The 18,570-nt window shown below is 38.6% G+C and overlaps 1 protein-coding gene across 1 annotated transcript in view; it reads right to left on the bottom strand.

The window, feature by feature from the left end:
• The window catches only part of SLC2A13 (solute carrier family 2 member 13), a 378,958-nt gene that overhangs the window by 285,914 nt on the left and 74,474 nt on the right, over positions 1-18,570 (bottom strand). Inside the window, exon 3 of the mRNA XM_058743107.1 lies at positions 17,734-17,942. Within this exon, the coding sequence (XP_058599090.1) occupies positions 17,734-17,942 (209 nt within the window). The remainder of the gene's footprint in view (positions 1-17,733; positions 17,943-18,570) is intronic.

Here is an 18,570-nt window from a genome sequence, read left to right as displayed (position 1 = left end):
TTTATTTTCTAGCTGTAAGCATTCTGTATGCATTCTGGATATCAGATCCTTAAAAGATACTATGATTTGCAAGTATTTTCTCCCATCCTGTAAGCTGCCATTACATTTTTTAGATAGTGTCCTTTGACACATAACAATTTTAAATTTTGACAAACCCCAGTTTATCTTTTTCTTTTGCTGCCTGTCCAGCAAAGAAATCACTGTCAATTCCAATGTCTACAGGAAGATTTTCCTCTATGTTTGCTTCTAAAAGTTTATAGTTTTAGCTCTTAAAGGTCTTGAATTCTTTTTTTAAGCTAATGATTATATATGGTATAAAGTAAAGGTCAAACTCCATTCTTTGGTATGTAGAGTATCCAGTTGTCCCAGCACCATTTCTTAAAAAGGATATTCTTTCCCCCCTGAATGATCCTGACACCCTTGTTAAAAATCATCTGACCACAGATTTGTGGGTTTATTTCCAGATTCTCAATTCTATTCCACTGATATACAGGTCTAGCCTAATGCCAGTACCACAATGTTTTTAATTACTGTAGCTTTGGGACAACTGTTCACATCAGGAAGTGTTAAGTCCTCCAGCTTTGCTCTTTTTCAAGACTGTTTTAGCTACTCTGGGTCCTCTGTACTTCAACATGATATTTAGGGTCAGCTTGTCAATTTCTGAGAAAAGGACACGTATAATTTTCATGAGCTTCTGAAATTCTCAACTGCACTGAATTTGCAGGCCAGTTGAGAAGTACTGTCATCCTAATGATGGCATCTTAATGACTAGGTCTTCCAATCCATAAACACAGGGGTGGCTTTCTTTCCTTTTATTTAGGTATACTTTCATTTCTTTCAACAATGCTCTGTTGTTTTCAATGTACAAGTCTTGTACTTCTCTATAAGATCTGACACTTAAAAAGGGGTGAATACCTAACCTTTCATTTAAAATATGTCAATAAAACCAAACTTAAACAATCTATAAACTAGCTTTTATTAAAAGTAAAACACAAATACTAAGAGTTATAAGATTTTTAGAGTGGGAAAAGTTCAGTTCAACAGTTCAGTAAATATGTACTGAGAAGTCAACACTAGGAAAGATGTATAGAACATTGTACCTGTCCCGGTAGCTTTACAGAGAATGTATGTACATGGGTGGGTATTGGTGTGTGTATGTGTACACACGTGTATGTGACAGATGACAGGACAAGAGGAATGGACATATATTAAAAAAAAAAAAAATCCCAACACCAAGCCATCAACATGCAACACTTTCTTTTAATTTATAGTTGGAGAAACCGAAGCCCCAAATGGCTATGTCATATAAATAAGGTACCATGGCTAATTAGTGCATGAACTGGAACAACAATTTGCATGAAGATTTAAAAGAAAGAGAACACTTTAACCCGATGGGAAGGTTACCCTCTGGCTTGGCTCCCTACTTGCTGTTTATCACAGATTTCCATCATTTAGTAGATATCAATATAATATTTTCAAAGTGTAGAGCTAAGCTGCTAGGGAAATAATGAAAAGACAAATCACAATGCCTGTCTTCATGTGGCTTATAGACTTTGCCTTTGTTTTTTGTCAATGAGAGGCTAATTCTGACTTTGAAAATAGCACCTTTCTGCTCTTAGAGGAAGTCATGAACACCCACATCTTCTCAATAATGAAGTCTCTGGCCAGTGTCCCTGGGCAGCTTATTATTTTCCTTGGCAGGCAGAGCTGCTCAGACCAATTTGCCCTTTGAATAAAACTAAAGGCAACCAAAGTTCTGGGTTCCATACAATTTAGAATTCTATTTCTTATTCTTCCACTTACACATATTTTTTTTTGCCTGACAGCACTTGTTTGGAGAATTATCCCTCCCCAATTCTCAATCTATATTGTTTGGAACAGGTATGACTAATCAGCCACAAAAGCCCTGGTCACATGGATTGGTTCAGGGGTGGGCACATAAATCACGGGCCAGTAAGAACCTTCTCTGAAATTTCTGTGGGAGATATCAGGAGAGGAGTTCTATACTGACATCAGTGTTCCTCAGGAGTAAACTTAAGACAAAACAAGACATCTAACAACACCTTTGTTAACATATAGGAAGAGCCAAGCTGTGAAGAAAGCCTACATATTCATACATACAGACCAGAAGGAAGCTTATGTAACTCACATAAGGCTACCCTGTCCCTCCTTTTTAACTTCAAGCTACTTTGAGTTGTGCTTCCAAAATATAATTCCAAATTGTCCTGGTTAACGTCACCTCCTAAAATTAAACGCGCCCCTCAAATAATTAGTGAGCTCCAGGTCTTTACCTAGGCTTTGGGTATATTAAGGTGAATAATGATTTAAATAATATAGACAATTTCCATGATCTGCTCCTCAACCACCTTTCAAAACTCATTTCCTGGGGCGCCTGGGTGGCGCAGTCGGTTAAGCGTCCGACTTCAGCCAGGTCACAATCTCGCGGTCCGTGAGTTCGAGCCCCACGTCAGGCTCTGGGCTGATGGCTCAGAGCCTGGAGCCTGTTTCCGCTTCTGTGTCTCCCTCTGTCTCTGCCCCTCCCCCGTTCATGCTCTGTCTCTCTCTGTCCCAAAAATAAATTAAAAACGTTGAAAAAAAAATTTAAAAAAAAAACAAAAAAAAAACAACTCATTTCCTTCTATTCTCCCCTCCTTCACTCTATGCCAGCGGCACTAACTTCCTTGAACATACCAAGTACACTCTCAACCCAGGGATCTTCTCCCGGCTGGTCCCCCTCCTAGACCATTTACTGGACACATGTGCATGACCCATTCCCTTACTTCCTCAGGTCTAGTCAGAGGGCACTTCATCAAAGAGGCTGCTCCTTACCTTCCTCACTCCCAGGCACCTAACCCCCTCTTCCCCCATCACTTTACCTTCCCCGTCACACTTACCACTCATTGGTATGTTATATATCCCTTCACTGTGTTCTCTCACCAAATGAAGGTCCGTGAAGGCAGAGTCTGTGCTATGGGAACTGTTGTAACCTCAGCAGTAAGAACAGAGTCTGGAATTTGGTAAGTGCCTAAATTTTGTTAAACGAATAAATTAATGAATGGAATAGAAGTTCTTCTGCCAATGGATATACAAGTTTGTCACTTAACAGAGACTGTATGGTCATTTCATCAATTTTCCAAACTTTAAAACAATAAGAAATAAACTAAGTTTAAAAGAGTCATATATTTTTTTTTACAGAAGTCACTAAGAATTTTGATAGCATGTATCTTTTGGTAAATTATATTTTGTGATATTATTATTAAATCTATTTGTGAAAGCTGTACCTCCTTTTGGAAAATGATTAAATGTCCTAAACTCACTTATTTCAAGTTTTCAAGGGACACACCAGGTTTGGAATAATGAAATGTAGTGCACAAACCCTTCTTTCCTTCTTAAAAACCTTTGGATTTATTGACTACATACTCTTCATTGCTTAAAGGAATCACTGAAAGAAATAAAAATATATCACATGATAGCCTATCATCACTGATTCAAGGGCTATGCTAAATGTAACATTAACAGCTAGCATTACTGAACACTTTATATAATAAAAATTTTAAGAATACTGATTCCCTTGTATCACTGCCCCCTGTTGCCTGCAGTTATCTCTGTGAGTCATTTTTGTCACCATCCAACCTAGACTAGTCCCTCCCATTCCTCCCCAGAACAATTTCAATTTTTATTGACAGCACTTGACAGTACCTTGTTTATTTATTTTGTTAGTGGCTGTTTCCTTGAGCTAGAAAGAAGCCCCACCAGAACAGGGATCTTGCCCATTTTGTTCAGTGCGAGAGGCTGTAGGGAATGTTGGTTAAGAGACCCTTACTTTGATCAAATCCTGGCTCTGACACTGATCAGCTGTGTGATCTTTGGCAGATTACTTAATTCCCCTCAGTCTATGTCTTCATTTATGAAATGGGGATCCTAATAGTATGGACTTCTGTTGCTGTGAAAATTATATTGGTGAGACACATTAATAGAATACTTGGCACATAAAGTGCCCAACAAACGTTAGCCATCATCCTTGCAAAGTCCTGTATTCCAGCAACAGGCACAGAGCCTGACACATGGGTAACCAAACAATGCCTGTGGATGAATGAATGATCTTAGCCTTATAAACTCCAGTCTGAGTTATTAATTGCCTCTCCCCTATTATGGCTGATAGTCAATCAATAAAGTCTGATTAACTTTTATTTGAGAAAAATAAAACTTCTCTGACTTGAGTCAGAAAAAGGTTGAATATTTCTCTTTGGGAACTCATTTTAACATGGCAGGAACTATAAACAAATGAACTGATACTAACCATAGAAGAGAGCATCATTTTGATCAATTCCAACTATTAAAATGATGTGATATAGTACAGTTCAAGAAAAAGTGCCAAAGAAATGGAATAGCATGTGTTTCTATATAAACAAATACAGTATACGTGCATGAAACTGTAATAAAATCCATTTTGAAGACAAGTTTAAAGCATGGTAATAAAATATTAATATTTTTTCTAATGCAAAAATCTCAAAATACATCTAAATACAGGATAATGAACGATTAAGAAAATGCATCTGAATCAAAACAGGCTTGAGTTCTGACTTTTGCCATGTATCAGGCAGGAAGAACTCTGTTTTCTGGGCCTCATTTTTCTCCTCTCAAACCACTTCACAGAGTTGTGGAATTCAAAGATACAATAATACCATGGAAAGTGCTATGCACAAAGTAAATGTAAATGTAAATGTCAACGGGGGGGGGGGAGGGGAGGGGAGGGGAGGGGAGGGGAGGGAAGGGAAGGATGAGGCACAGTGTATTTTAGTAATTCTTTTTTTTAAATTTTTTTTCTTAACATTTATTTACTATTGAGAGACAGAGAGAGACAGAGCATGAGCAGAGAATGGGCAGAGAGAGAAGGAGACACAGAATCTGAAGCAGGCTCCAGGCTCTGAGCGGTCAGCACAGAATCGGACGCGGGGCTCAAGCACACGAACCGTGAGATCATGACCTGAGCCGAAGTCAGCCGCTCAACCGACTGAGCCACCCAGGTGCCCCAAGTAATTCTTGTGAAATGAACAGAGAACCTGATGGCTGTTGATTTCAAACAGTAAAATTAAAACATTTATTACAGAATAGTTTTAAGAAATAGGAGTTTCCACTTACTTCCTGAACTAGATATATCTAAATATACACCAGCTTATGAGAACACAAACAAAAACAACAAATTTCACATCTACGGTTTGGACTACTGTCCAGACAAGACTACCATTTGTTTTAGGAGTACCAAAGCCACTACAGCCAAGGCTGGTGAAATATGTTTGCATTTCATTAGATTCACCTTTCATAACAGAAGATTTTACCATATTTGAGGTGTGCACACCTGCAATACAGGCCTACTCTGAATTATACTCTAATTATAATTATAATCCATAATTATAAACAAAAACCTAATCCACTCATGCTTAAGTGGTATTTTCTAGACATCAGCAAGGGTCTGCTTTAAAATTCTGAAATAATAAATCACATAATATTTTATAACTTTTTTTACGGTTTATTTATTTTGAGACAGAGAAAGTGAGAGCGTGCACAAGCGAGAGAGGGGCAGAGAGACTGAGAGAGGATCCCAAGCAGGCTCCGCTCAGCATGGAGACCTATCCAGGGCTCAATCACACGACTGCAAGATCACAACCAGAGCTGGTATCGAAAGTCGGGACACTTGACCGACTGAGCCACCCTGACACCCTAATGTTTTATAACTCATATTTTAAATTTTATTGTCCTCATAAATGCTTTACCTCAAAACTTTAAATTGGGTCCAACATGTATGAGACCAAGAGAAAATAATAATAACTCCTGATACACAAATAAATTCCAAATAGTCTTGGTAAAATCCACAAAGATTCTAAACATATCCATCTACCCTTGGAAAGTGGGTCATTCAAAAATAATCATTTTGAATTGAATAACATCTCCTCACCAACCACTTGGGGGTCCCAGGGGCTTTTGGGATAACCAAGTCCCACACAAGGAAGGGTTCTCATGCTGTAAACACTCCATTTCCTCCTCTGAATCTCAGGGATCAAAGGTCAGACCTCACCGTCCACTTCTCCCACAGGAACAGAAAGGCAGCTGGAGAAACATTTAGTAAGTACTTTGTTGATGTAAAGCAGGGACTGTATCTGGTGGTGGGGATGCAAAGATAAGGAACACTGAGTCATTAGTGAGACAGGAACGTGAAAATCAAAAGCTGAGTGCCACAGAGATGCATTACTGAAGTTCTGGGAGCAAGAGAAGGCAGGCACCAGCCCTGTGCGCTCAGAGATAAGGGAGTTCTGAGGAGGGTGGAAGGAGGGCTTGTTTGCCTGCTCTAGGAAATGCCAGGTGTGCTCCCTCTTCTTTGAGGAGCTCCTTGTTAATGAACCTACCACCTACTGCAACAGCCTGAATAAAATCGCCTCCCTCTTTGTCAATGCATTTTGTCTTCCATGGAGGGTATATCATCTTGCTTTGACTGTAATCCAAATAAAGGGAACAACAATTTCTGTTCATGTGTGAACGAACAATGGGGTCAAACCCTTGTGATAGGGCAGCCAGCCACAGCATCAGATGAGACCCAGCCCTCACCACTGAACCTTGCTTCTCCAGCCCCATTAGATCAAAGGTGACACTGTATGTCCTGATGGACCCATTAGGCTGTGGCTCAGCCTTTAAGAAAGCCACATACTCTGAGCAGTGGTCTCATAAAAGCTTATTGCTTCAATTATCCAGAGGCTTCTCTGCAACACTGCTTTTTAGGTTTTTCTGTAACACCACACCATGTGCACACTTATACACACGCCAGACACGTCTGCATGATTTACCATCTGCACAGAAATCAACAGGGACAACCTATTAGCGAACACTAGGTTGAAGAGGCTTCAATGCACATTTTTCAGAAAAAAAATGAACAGCATCCCAAATTAGTCCTAAGAGTAAAAACCGAAGCAACTGATAAAGTAGACACAATGACTAATTAAAGAAGGGATCAGCAAGCCAGCCCACAGGCCACATTTAGTCGACTTCCTATTTTTGTAAGTAATAAAACCTAGCGGGCACAAAAAAATGAGCTTTTGTTTTTATTGGCACAAAGCCACATTCATTCCTTTACATGCTGTCCATCCCCGTTTTCAAGCTACAATGGAGAGCTGAGGAGTTGCAACAGAGACCATGTGGCCACAAAGCCAAGTACGTGTACTTAATATCTGGCCCTTTACAGAAAAAGTGTGTCAACTCTTGGAATCAAGCACCAAAATTCCTTTTTACTAAAAAGAGAAATAGCCCCAAACCTATTATATTAAAAGCAAAATTAGAACATCCTTATTACTACCTTCTCATTGGTTCTTTCAGATGAAACATCATTTTACACTTTGTAGACTCTGTACTCTCATGCAACACAATAAAATACCAGCATCTCCTGAACTGACCAGGAAGAAACACTTAAACATTTCTACTTCAGTCTTTTTCAAAAAGGTCCTAAAAGTAAACTGAACACTGAACTGTGTTAAATTTGCTAATGATGAGTTATCAAAAGGACTTAACACAGAAAATCCCTAATACCTACCAGTTCTCAAATGTAATATATTCTTTGTGCGAGATGATTTTTACATTTTCTTTGCAGAGTTCAGTTTGGACTAAACAGCCAAGCTCAGGAACTGCTGACTCTGCCGTACTCCCTCAGCTTCCACCCATGTCCCCTCCCTGCCCTGAGAGTCAGGAGGCATGCAGTCAATTGGAGTGCCTCTTCTTTTCTTTCTTGGAATGATGATGGAGTTTTGGCTCTAGCAAAATGAACTGGAAATGTCAATTTAAACCAGATTCTAAAGGATAACAAGTTAAGGAACTTGTTTCTGAGGAGAGGGACTGATCCTGTCTGTATGTTGGGATGGTAACTCTGGAGGCCATAGGGAATATAGACAGAGAGGGAAGATACCAGAATGAAGGACAACATAGAAGACACTGTTACGCAGGCAGAGGGGAGTGAACACCAGAGACCTAACCCAGGCAATGACAGCAAGAGTGGGAAAGAGGAAACAGATAGGAAATACACCCCCAAGGTGGAAGCAACTGAACTCAATTAGTCAACTGACTTTGAAAGTTTATTGTCTTGTTGTTTCTATTTTGTAGTTATATTTTATATTCTTTCCTTTCAGAAATGGAGGACCTTCTTAAGGAAATCTAATAGGTTCTCAGCTCCCTGTGAACAAGGACCACAACCCTATGTCTTTTTCAGTGTCTACATCCGAACTGGAGGGCACGGAGGTGGCATGAGATGCAGAGTTGGCCAGGTGGAAGCAGGAGAGACATGAGAGGCAGCAGAGTGGGGCTCAGATCTTGCCTCTTTCATTTCTTTGCTGTTCAACCTTCCCAGCTCTCCTTTTCCCAGCGCAATATGGATCATACTGTATAATTTTTAGTGTTGTTTCAACAGAGACACAGAGACAGAGAGAAACATGTATGTGCACACATACGTTTACATAAACAGGCATTCAGTAAAGAGTAATTGTTACTAGGGGTACCTGGGTGGCTCAGTCGGTTAAGCATCTGACTTGAGCTCAGGTCATGACCTGGCGGTCAGTGAGTTCAAGCCCCCTGCTGGGCTCTGTGCTGACAGCTTGGAGCCTGGAGCCTGCTTCAGATTCTGTGTCTCCTTCTCTCTCTGCCCCTCCCCCGCTCACACTCGTCTCTCTCTCTCAAAAGTAAACAAACATTAAAAAAAAAGTAATTGCTACTAGCATTTTTACACTAGTATTATGCAAATATGAATGATGAATGTTAAGACAACCCTACAAAAGGCCTTTGCTTTCATAGAAAGTTGTTTTTAAAAGTATCTGCCCACCCACCCCTCAGGAAAAAGCAGTTATCGGATTTCATTCTCTAAAGAAATTTATTTTGAAGCTTTACTTTATTCTAAAAGATGTGCAGTGGGAGTCATTTTCAAGGAAATATCTTAAAAGAGTTCAGGGAGGGAAACCATACTGAAAATGTGAGACACTTACAAAGCACTTTAATGTTGTTTTAGCTTCATAAACCTAGTAATTTTCTCCTCAATCTATCCTGCCAAATATATACTTCTCTTAACGGAAGGTTACTACGTTTCAAGCAATACAGATGCTGAGAAATTAACCGAAATGTACATCTTTGGTAGTGTTAGTAAGGTACTGATTACAAACATTGCTCAATGGGTAGATAAGAGGATTTAGAGTGCCTATGGTAGGGTAGAAAACGAAGGAGAAAAATAATGTTATCTGACCACCCTATCTCCCAAATATAAAGTGAATTTAAAATATTCGAAAAACAAAATAAGAGTAATTCCTTTGGTTTTTGAGAAACATTCTAGAAAATCTCTCCTGACATTTGTAAACAGGCAAGTTTCTTCAAATAGCACACGCCATGGCTATTAATATTCTGATTCCAGAGCTCCTCATTGGGACTGTCCCATGACCACTGAAAAGTCCCAATGCTAGTGAGTGGCTCATACATATGCCCTCCACTTTGAGATAGAAAAACAGGGTTTTCTTCAGGATCTTCCTTTAACCTTCTCCAAAGACAAGGTAACCTTTAAAGGGCACAGCAATTTGTCTTATCTCAAGAAAAAAAAAAGTCTCCCGAGTATGGTTTTATTTACAAAGCAGACTACCACCTGTGCTGAATGGTGGGTTCACTGTTTAGGTGAAAATGAACTGCCCTGAAGCAGCAACTAAGGAACTACATTCTTTTTGAAATGTCTTTTGAAGACATCAAAGAACTATATTCTTTTGAAATGGGTATTTTCCTCCTGTTTCACTGTATTAAATACAAAGCATTACAAAACTGGATGAGGGACACCTGGATGGCTCAGTAGGTTAAGCATCCAACTCTTGGTTTTGGCTGTGGTCAGGATTTCATGGTTCGTGAGTTCGAGCTTCATGTCAGGCCCCCTGACAGGGTGGAGCCTGCTTGGGATTCTCTCTCTGTTCACCGCCACCCCCGCCCCCGGCCCCCCATGTGCTCTCTCTCTATCTCAAAGTAAATAAATAAACTTAAAAAAAATGTGTAACAGGATGAACTTCACAATGTGTTGGGGGTTAAAAGAAAACTCTGAGGCAGTCAAAACTCCTTCACAGCATGGATTTTTTTTTAATGAAATATGGATTTAAGTACATCTTAGTAAGAAAGCAGAAAGATGAGCCTTTAAGTATTACCTATCAAGTTATAAGACAATCTGGATTTCCAATATAAATCAAGGAAAATGGCTTGAAAGCCTACAGGTATAATATGAAAAACGTTTCCTTCTCCTATGAGTAGGCTCTGTGCTATTCTTTATCCCATGTAAAAGGTGAGTCAATGACATTTTAATGTAATACCTAAGAACTATTCCAATTCTACTTAAGATCTTAAACGTACTCTGGGGTTTAGAAAATCAAAGGCAACCTTTAGTAAAAGCTATGTTGAATTAAATAGTTTCTTTTAAATAAGTCATCATACTTAAAATAATAAGTTATACTAAAAATTGAATAGAATTGCATATTGTTTTAGTGGTCCAGCTTACAGCTTGTTAACACAAGGGTATAGATTTACAGCAGCTTTTTACTTGACCTTTTGTTTTAATGTTTGCCATAAGAGAGACGTATGATAATAGCCTCACATTTGGACAATTTTAGCAGTTTTACAACAACCTTGAGAATATTTGATACAGAAACGTTTTCTTCACCTATATTCATAAAATTAGGGGTCATCTTGCTGAAAAACAATTTGTCAATACCCATTTCAGTTTCATCCAGTAAATAACAAACCTACTTTACTGTGGGTTAGACAACACTGCGCTACCATAGGAAGAAAATATAAGCAAAAACTACCAGAAATACTGGGGGAAATGACTACTTTCCTCTAAGTGCAACAGATGTCAATAGCAATGAGCATTCTACTGCAATGTCATGCTGGAATTAGATTTCTCAAGAATTTTTGGAAGGATTTCTACCAAAATATGATAAATATCTACCCTCTCTGACCTCTCTGCAGAACATGCTTTGCTGAAATAGCCACAGGCAATATCAATTCAGAAGAAAAGAAAATGACTTATGAGAAGATAAGATTTGATGACCCAATTGCAAAATCTCTGTAGGGGGAAAAAAAAAAAGAGTGCATGCAGCTGTCCCTTCCTGTATAGGATAGACGCGACCCCCTAAGAGCTGGACGTAAATCAAAACAGGTTTCAAACTGAGCTCACGAGAGGGTCTTGAATAAATTCCTCTCCCTACATGGTTCTTCCTCTTCAGGCTGGAGATCCAACTACCTGACAGGCAAAACACAGAACGGTACTTGTCCAGTTACTGAGGTGATTAGTTGATAAAATGTAACAATGCCAATCTTGTGGGTGAGATTTTTTTTTTTTTTTTTAAGATTACACACTGTGCAGGTAACCTGAACGCCCTATAACAGCAACCACTGGGCCTGAATCTAATTTGTCTGAAGCATTTGATAGTGCCTGTGGGTTGATACTTCTCACATATGCAGATTAAGATTTTAGTGAAAAAATAGCCAAGACCAACATTCTCACTGATATTCTTCTGTTCAATAAATCTATTTTGGAAGCATCTATGGATCTCAGTGATCAAAGTAATATTAACTGTAAAAAAATTTTACCTATAATTTTTAAAAGACAGGATGAACAAAAATACTATTTTCCTTTAAAAAAGAAAAGGCCAGGGGCGCCTGGGTGGCTCAGTCGGTTGAGCGTCCAACTTCGGCTCAGGTCATGATCTCATGGTCTGTGAGTTCGAGCCCCGCGTCGGGCTCTGTGCTGACAGCTCAGAGCCTGGAGCCTGTTTCAGATTCTGTGTCTCCCTCTCTCTCTGACCCTCCCCCATTCATGCTCTCTCTCTGTCTCAAAAATAAATAATAAAACATTAAAAAATATATAAAGTAAAAAAAATAAAAAAGAAAAGGCCATATACATTTTCAAGTTCCATGGACTCGCCCCATGCTATAAACAAACACTTTGGAGGAGGCTGCTCTCCACTGCCTCAAGATGTGCACTCAGTTTCTCCCCTGCTTTGCTCCTTTTACTCCATTTGCTGTTTCACGAAGCTTCCCTAATGACTCCATACTCCCCAAACACTGCTTCCTTCCCCCTGCTTTTTTTTTTTTTTTTTGTACTGGTTCTACATTAATATTTGCACATTTCTCTAGGGTCAGAAAGATTTCCTGGATTACACTTTCCTTCCAAGGATCCTGTCTTAACACCCCAGGGCAGAGCAGAGCAGGGAGTGGCAGCAAGGTGCAGAATGTGTGAGACTTTTTTCCCTAAGCCCTGCCTATGGGGCTGCTTCTGCTTGGGCATGTTGACAGCAGCCTCTGCTTTCCTTTCACCTCATCCCAGGAATCTACTTCTTGTCCTCTGGTGCAGGATAAGAAATTGAAGACATCAAGAAAAAACAATTTTTGTAACTATGTGTGGTGATGCCTGTTAACGAGATTTACTGTGGTGATCATTCTGTAGTATATACACATACTGCACCATTATGTCATACACCTGGAACTTGTATATCAACTAGGATTATAGGAGTTATATGTCAACTATGTATCAACTAAGAAAAAACTGAATACGTCATTAGAGAGTGCTGTCCAACAAGGTGTTATAAACCAAATGAATACACAACGTTCATTTCTAGATTCTTTCCTAAGATTGCCTTCAGAAGTGTCCTGTCTCTCTTGGTGACTAATTTTACTTCTTTTGTTATGAGACAATTACTGTTATAAACTAAAGCTCCTGACAAAGATTCTCTACTCTTCAATATGCTCAGTAAATGATAAGATGAACACTTGCTTCTAGTAATATAGGCCACTCCAACTTCCTACCCCGCCTAATGCATTTGCCCAAGAGAGGAGCTCCCTCCTTAAAGCATTAAGGTCATGTTTGTCAAACTGCGGGACACCTGTCCCAGGGAATGTACACGACAGAGTGATGGAACACATAAAGTCAATGGATAAACACTTTAGATATACTGAGAAAACACTTTTAAAGTTAAGTAAACAATTATGTTATGAAGCAGAGCACAAACTTTTGTTAATTACTAGGATAAAGCATAAAAATTCAAGTAAATGTTGGGCTTAGTGCAGTAGCCTTTTGCTATGGAACCCAGGCCTCAAGAGGCCAGCCTCTCTCCACTCACCTTTGAAGGGAAGTGGCAAAGTTCGAGAATCATTGCCGTAAGTGACTACCTAGGCCTCTCTCCAGTTTCTACCTCTGTTGTACATAAAAGGTAGGAGGCTATTACATATCTATGCAGCATATAATAAACTAAGGCAATAATCTGTAAGAGATAAGCAACAAAATGACAGAAATGATATGTACATTTACTTTTAATTCTAAAAGCAGTAACTGTGTTCCCACTAGTTCAAAGCTTAGGCATAAATAAACCTAAGCATAAATAAAGATGAATAGTGAGTTCTTACTGCAATGTTTTAAAAATCAGGCACATGTACCTTTATAACTTCCAAGAAAATTAACCTGGTCCACTTAATGATACACATAATTTTGCACTTGCTGTTCCCTCTGCCTGGAACACTCTTCCCTTCAGTTCTCTACACTACTGATTCCTTCTCAGGCTTCACACTCACGTCTTCAGAGAAGCCTTTCCTAACCATCCCCCTTCAGTCCCTGTATAAATGTTATTATCTTGTTTGTTTCCTTCAAAGTCATTACCACAATTTGTAGTTATCCAGTAACTATTTACTCTTTATCATTTGTGTGCTTCTTTCCAGCAGAATGGACTAGAACCTTGTCTGTCTTACTTATTGTCACATCCCCAATTCTACTGAGTGTCACTCAACAAATATTTTTCAGTGAAAGGCTGCTGCATGGTATTTAAAAATAAAGAAACAGGCATATCTCAAAGATTTTTAAAACTCTAAAAAAAAAGATTGTGGAGCTATTATAATCTGGCTCTCTTTTCTTACAAACCAAGAAACAAAGTGAGGTTCGGCAACTCCCCGAAAATCATTTCAGGATTACCAGGTAAAGGTGAAGCCAGGACAAGTCTTTCTCCTCCCTGTCTCCCACACAAGGGAGCTTTCCAAACCAAGCTGTTACTTCCAGGCTTACTTTATGAGTCCTGCAGGATGTATAAACAGTGTTGAATACACATGGAAAACAATCATTTGCTTCTTTTTCCATCAAATACCCTTTTTTCTTTTGCCCACTACAGTGGAGAAACCACATGCTACGGAGGTTGACCTTTGTGCCATGTGTAGAAGAGATGGAATACCATGACAATCCAATCCTGTTCTAAAACATGGCCTGTGAGCCATGCCTCTGTTGCTGACACAGCCAGAGGAGCCACTATATTCACTATAGAAGGTCACAAAGTGCATCTGAAACCAGAAGTAAATCCCATATGCACGGATACCTCACACATCCAGAAAATAAATTAACTAATACATACTTCAGTAGCTAGGCCTATTGTCCTCGATGAAGTCAAATTTAAGCTCCAGTGACCAAGAAAAAAAAAATCCTATGAAAAGAGAAGAGTCACAGAAGCAAGTACCATAACAGTAGGAAGTCACTGGAAACTCCCAGAGAAGGACATGAAGACTGATTGATCTGCAATCAGTAAGCTCATTTAGTAAGCTCACAGACAGGTAGCAGGTAACACCACATCTGACAAGAAAACCCTTCTCCTTAGGAAAACACAGGGATCACATACCACTTCTTCCTAACCTCCCGAAATATCAGAATATTTTGCCGTGGCTAGGCCAAAGCTCCTCCCTCCATACAGCTGTACTCCACTGCCTGGAGTTCCCAAGCTGGAAGTCGGGGTTCAAAACTTACCTTGTCAGGATCCACGCACAGATGAACCCAGGCCACTCTCTAACCCTGCAACACAATGGCTGACTTGTCTTCTCTGGACCAGGGCATTTTTATTATTTTGAAGTTAGCTGTTTCTTCATGTGTATTTGTCCACCTAGCCTATCATTTGTGAATGAAAGGTGACGGAGAGCCAGGACCCTGTCGGTTTAACACAAGGCCTACCACTGATGTCTATTTTCCAACTGCACTGACAGAGTCTTGCTCCTGGACATGACAACTGCTGAAATAAAACCCACACTTGTGCAGAACAGGTTTTTCTCTGGCCAAATTTCTCAATTGTAAAAATTAGGCCCCAAAATTACTGGTGCTATTTAAGACTGGCAAATCTCCCTTATGAATTCATGCCATAAAACTCTTAATTCTGTACTTTAAAAAAGAACACGAGATTAATTTTAAAACTAATGATGATAGTACTCAAATAGTATAAATCTAGAAATGGATAAATTATCAATCCTATTAGTTACAAAGTTTAAAATATCTACCCAAGCATGGGATAAATATTATTAGGATTCAGTAGGTAACAGTATTTAAGAAAAAAAAAAAAAAAAACCCATGCCAAGTGTGTATATAAAGCAATATTGAGAAACAGGTAAATGGCTTAATATTTTATCTTTACCCAAGAAAAAGTGCCTTAGTTAGCTCCCAAAGACTTCTCATAAAAACTAAAGCACATGCAGATAACTGCAATATCTTTATCTCAAGTTTCTTAAAACAAACAAAAACTTTGGTTATACATTTCAAAATTTTTTAATGTTTATTTTTGAGTGAATGAGTGAGAGAGAGAGAGAACATGAGCAGGGGAGGGGCAGAGAGAGAGAGAGAGAGAGAGAGGGAGAGAGAGAAAGAGAGAGAGAGGGAGACACAGAATCCAAACAGGCTCCGGGCTTGGAGCTGTCAGCACAGAGCCTCACGCAGGACTCGAACCCAGGAACAGTGAGATCATGACCTGAAGTCAGATGCTCAACCAATTGAGCCACCCAGGCGCCCCGGTTATGTATTTCAAATAGTCATGAAACTCAAACAGTGTGCACCGTCAACAGTTTCATGGCTATACCAGTTGGACAAATTTTTAAGTAGTCAAAATCCAGCTACATCGTCAATACTTCGTAGTAAAATCAGTGGTATCCCGACCCCTAAATGGGAAGGCTTTTTCAATTACATTGTTGACTTGTCCTTTACATGATAAAAACTAAAGTTCTAGATAGTATTTAATAGAACTTAATGCTCTGAAAGGTTATTTCTCCACACATTAGTACATGGGCTTCAAGCATACTGATTACTATAAAACCAAGCTCATATTTCATTTAAGCCACGGCTGAGGGAAATTCGGAGAGGAGCATAAATGAAGGTATTTGTAATTTAAATGGACATTTGAAATAGCATTTTAAAAATCAACGCAATGTTCAACTCAGTAACGGTGAATGGTTTCGCTAAAGCCAAGTTCTCTTTGATACCTGCACTAACATCTGACTCTGGAGATGCTAGCGGTGCCCGGCACATGGTATATGCCCAGAAACTCGTTTGTTAAAAATGACCTTCACTCAGAATCAGCTCACAGGTCACTGGGGCTTTGACCTGAGCAGACAACAGCATCACACAACTGCATTACATACATATAAAAGTGAGAAAACCGAGTGTGGCTAACACAGTGATGAGCTGTGTTTATTCTATTGTTTCAGGAAAGCACAGCTTTCAGTTTTACCAAAAATAATAGTAGGAGAAGGAGAGAGGACAGACCTTCCAAGACCTGTGTGACATATATCAATATAGCAGTGTGGACGCTGCATTTTCTCAAGTATGAAAAATAATCTGACACCAGTCAGCATCTCTGCTCGGATTACCAATTAATGTAGGGGCAAAAGGAAGGTCAAGAGAAAATGAGACAATTTTGGGAAATGTGAATCTATCAGGGTAATGATTACTGTTGAGAAACTGATTATAAAGTGTCTACCTTTCCCCATCATGTACATTCTGCAAATCACTTCCCCAAATCAGACTGTCAAGATTAGAGATCCTGCCTGAGAATTTTGCAAAAACTCTACATGATTTCTTCTCTGGAAAGAAATTCATCAACATAAATTGACTAAAAACTTTTTTTTTTTTTTTGCTTTTCCAACATGGTGAAATTTTGATTACATAGTTAATTAAACATTTTAATGAAAACAGGGAAGCACAAAATGATTCCATAACTAGGGTCTGAAGGTATTCTTATTCTCTATGAAAACTAAACTGGAGCCTGGGTGCTTCAGTCAATTAAGTGTCCAACTCTTGGTTTCGGCTCAGATGATGATCCCAGGTTGTGGGACTTAGACCCGTGTCAGGCTCTGCGCTGACAGCATGGGGCCTGCTAGGGATATTCTCTCTCTCTCTCTCTCTCTCTCTCTCTCTCTCAAAATAAATAAACGTAAAAAAAAAAACAAAACCGATATGGAAATTAATGTAACACACGTAAACAAGGTATTTTTACTAAAGTGATTTTGACAATAGTTCACACTATGACCTTTTAGTTAATATGAAAAGGTCAATATGCATATATATATATAAAATATACATATAGTTCAAAAATTACCACCTGCAAACACAATGATGACAACCATGTCAAGCATATCCAATTTTGAAAGAATAAAAGAGACTACACAAAAATAAAAATAGTAATTATGTGAGAACAGTGGTAGTATGGGAACATTTTTCTTTCTTTTATAACACTATTATATTATTTTTAAAATTAAAATATATTTATTTTGATTTGTTTATACACATAAAACCACTATATCATTTAGAGGTATTAAATAATAGCAAAAGAATATAGTTTCTAGATAACACCACTATGCAGTTTTAAGATTTGTGTAAGTATAAAATCTACATACCTGAGCCAACCTCTTTTTCTTCTTCTTCAATGTTGTTTTTGATGCTATCATACTCCTCATCAATGGTCTGGTTACCACGCATCTGAGATAAGATTCTACGGGCCTTCTGAGTCTGTCCTTTCTGAATCAGCCATCGAGGGCTTTCAGGTAAAAAGAGAAAGCCAAAAAACTGTATAGCTGCTGGAATTGCTGCAAGCCCCAGCATGTACCTGTAATAAGAAATCCACATATTACTGTAAAATTTGGACTTACACTAGCACGGAGTATGAAAAAAAGGTTTGTGTTCACCACATTGGAAACAGGATCTAATATTAAATTAGAATGATCTTTTGTGTTTGTGTGTGTGTGGTCAGAAAAAAAAAAGGATATTTTTATGCTGTAGTGAGAAGCTGAAAAATGAGAAAAATCTGATTCTTCTCTCTCACAAAAATTACAATTAAAAAATGGGCAAAAGTCACAATAATTATATATATGCACTGTGAACCAAACACATCATGCAAAGCACCATGATCACAATCCCTTTCTAACACTAATATATATGATTCTGCATTTTACAATAGAAAAAGGAACTAAAACAGAATCCTGATCATCTATTTAAAAAGATACACGTTTCATTTTTAAAAATGCCCGAATTTACTTATTTTTGCTCTTTGAATGATTAGTAATGATTTCATTTTGCCATCAAGCTTCATGTTCACCTTCATTAATTAAGGAGAAGCCTATAGCAGAAAAAAAGTCAGAAGCAAATAATTATTATTAAGATGATACAAATATAGTAAATAAGCAGATCAGTTTAAATCCATCAGGGAAATAACAAAAATAGCAATATGAGTACAT

Source organism: Neofelis nebulosa, chromosome 8 (genome assembly GCF_028018385.1).
Source record: "Neofelis nebulosa isolate mNeoNeb1 chromosome 8, mNeoNeb1.pri, whole genome shotgun sequence".
Lineage (NCBI taxonomy): Eukaryota > Metazoa > Chordata > Mammalia > Carnivora > Felidae > Neofelis > Neofelis nebulosa.
This window is presented reverse-complemented; position numbering and strand designations above follow the sequence as displayed.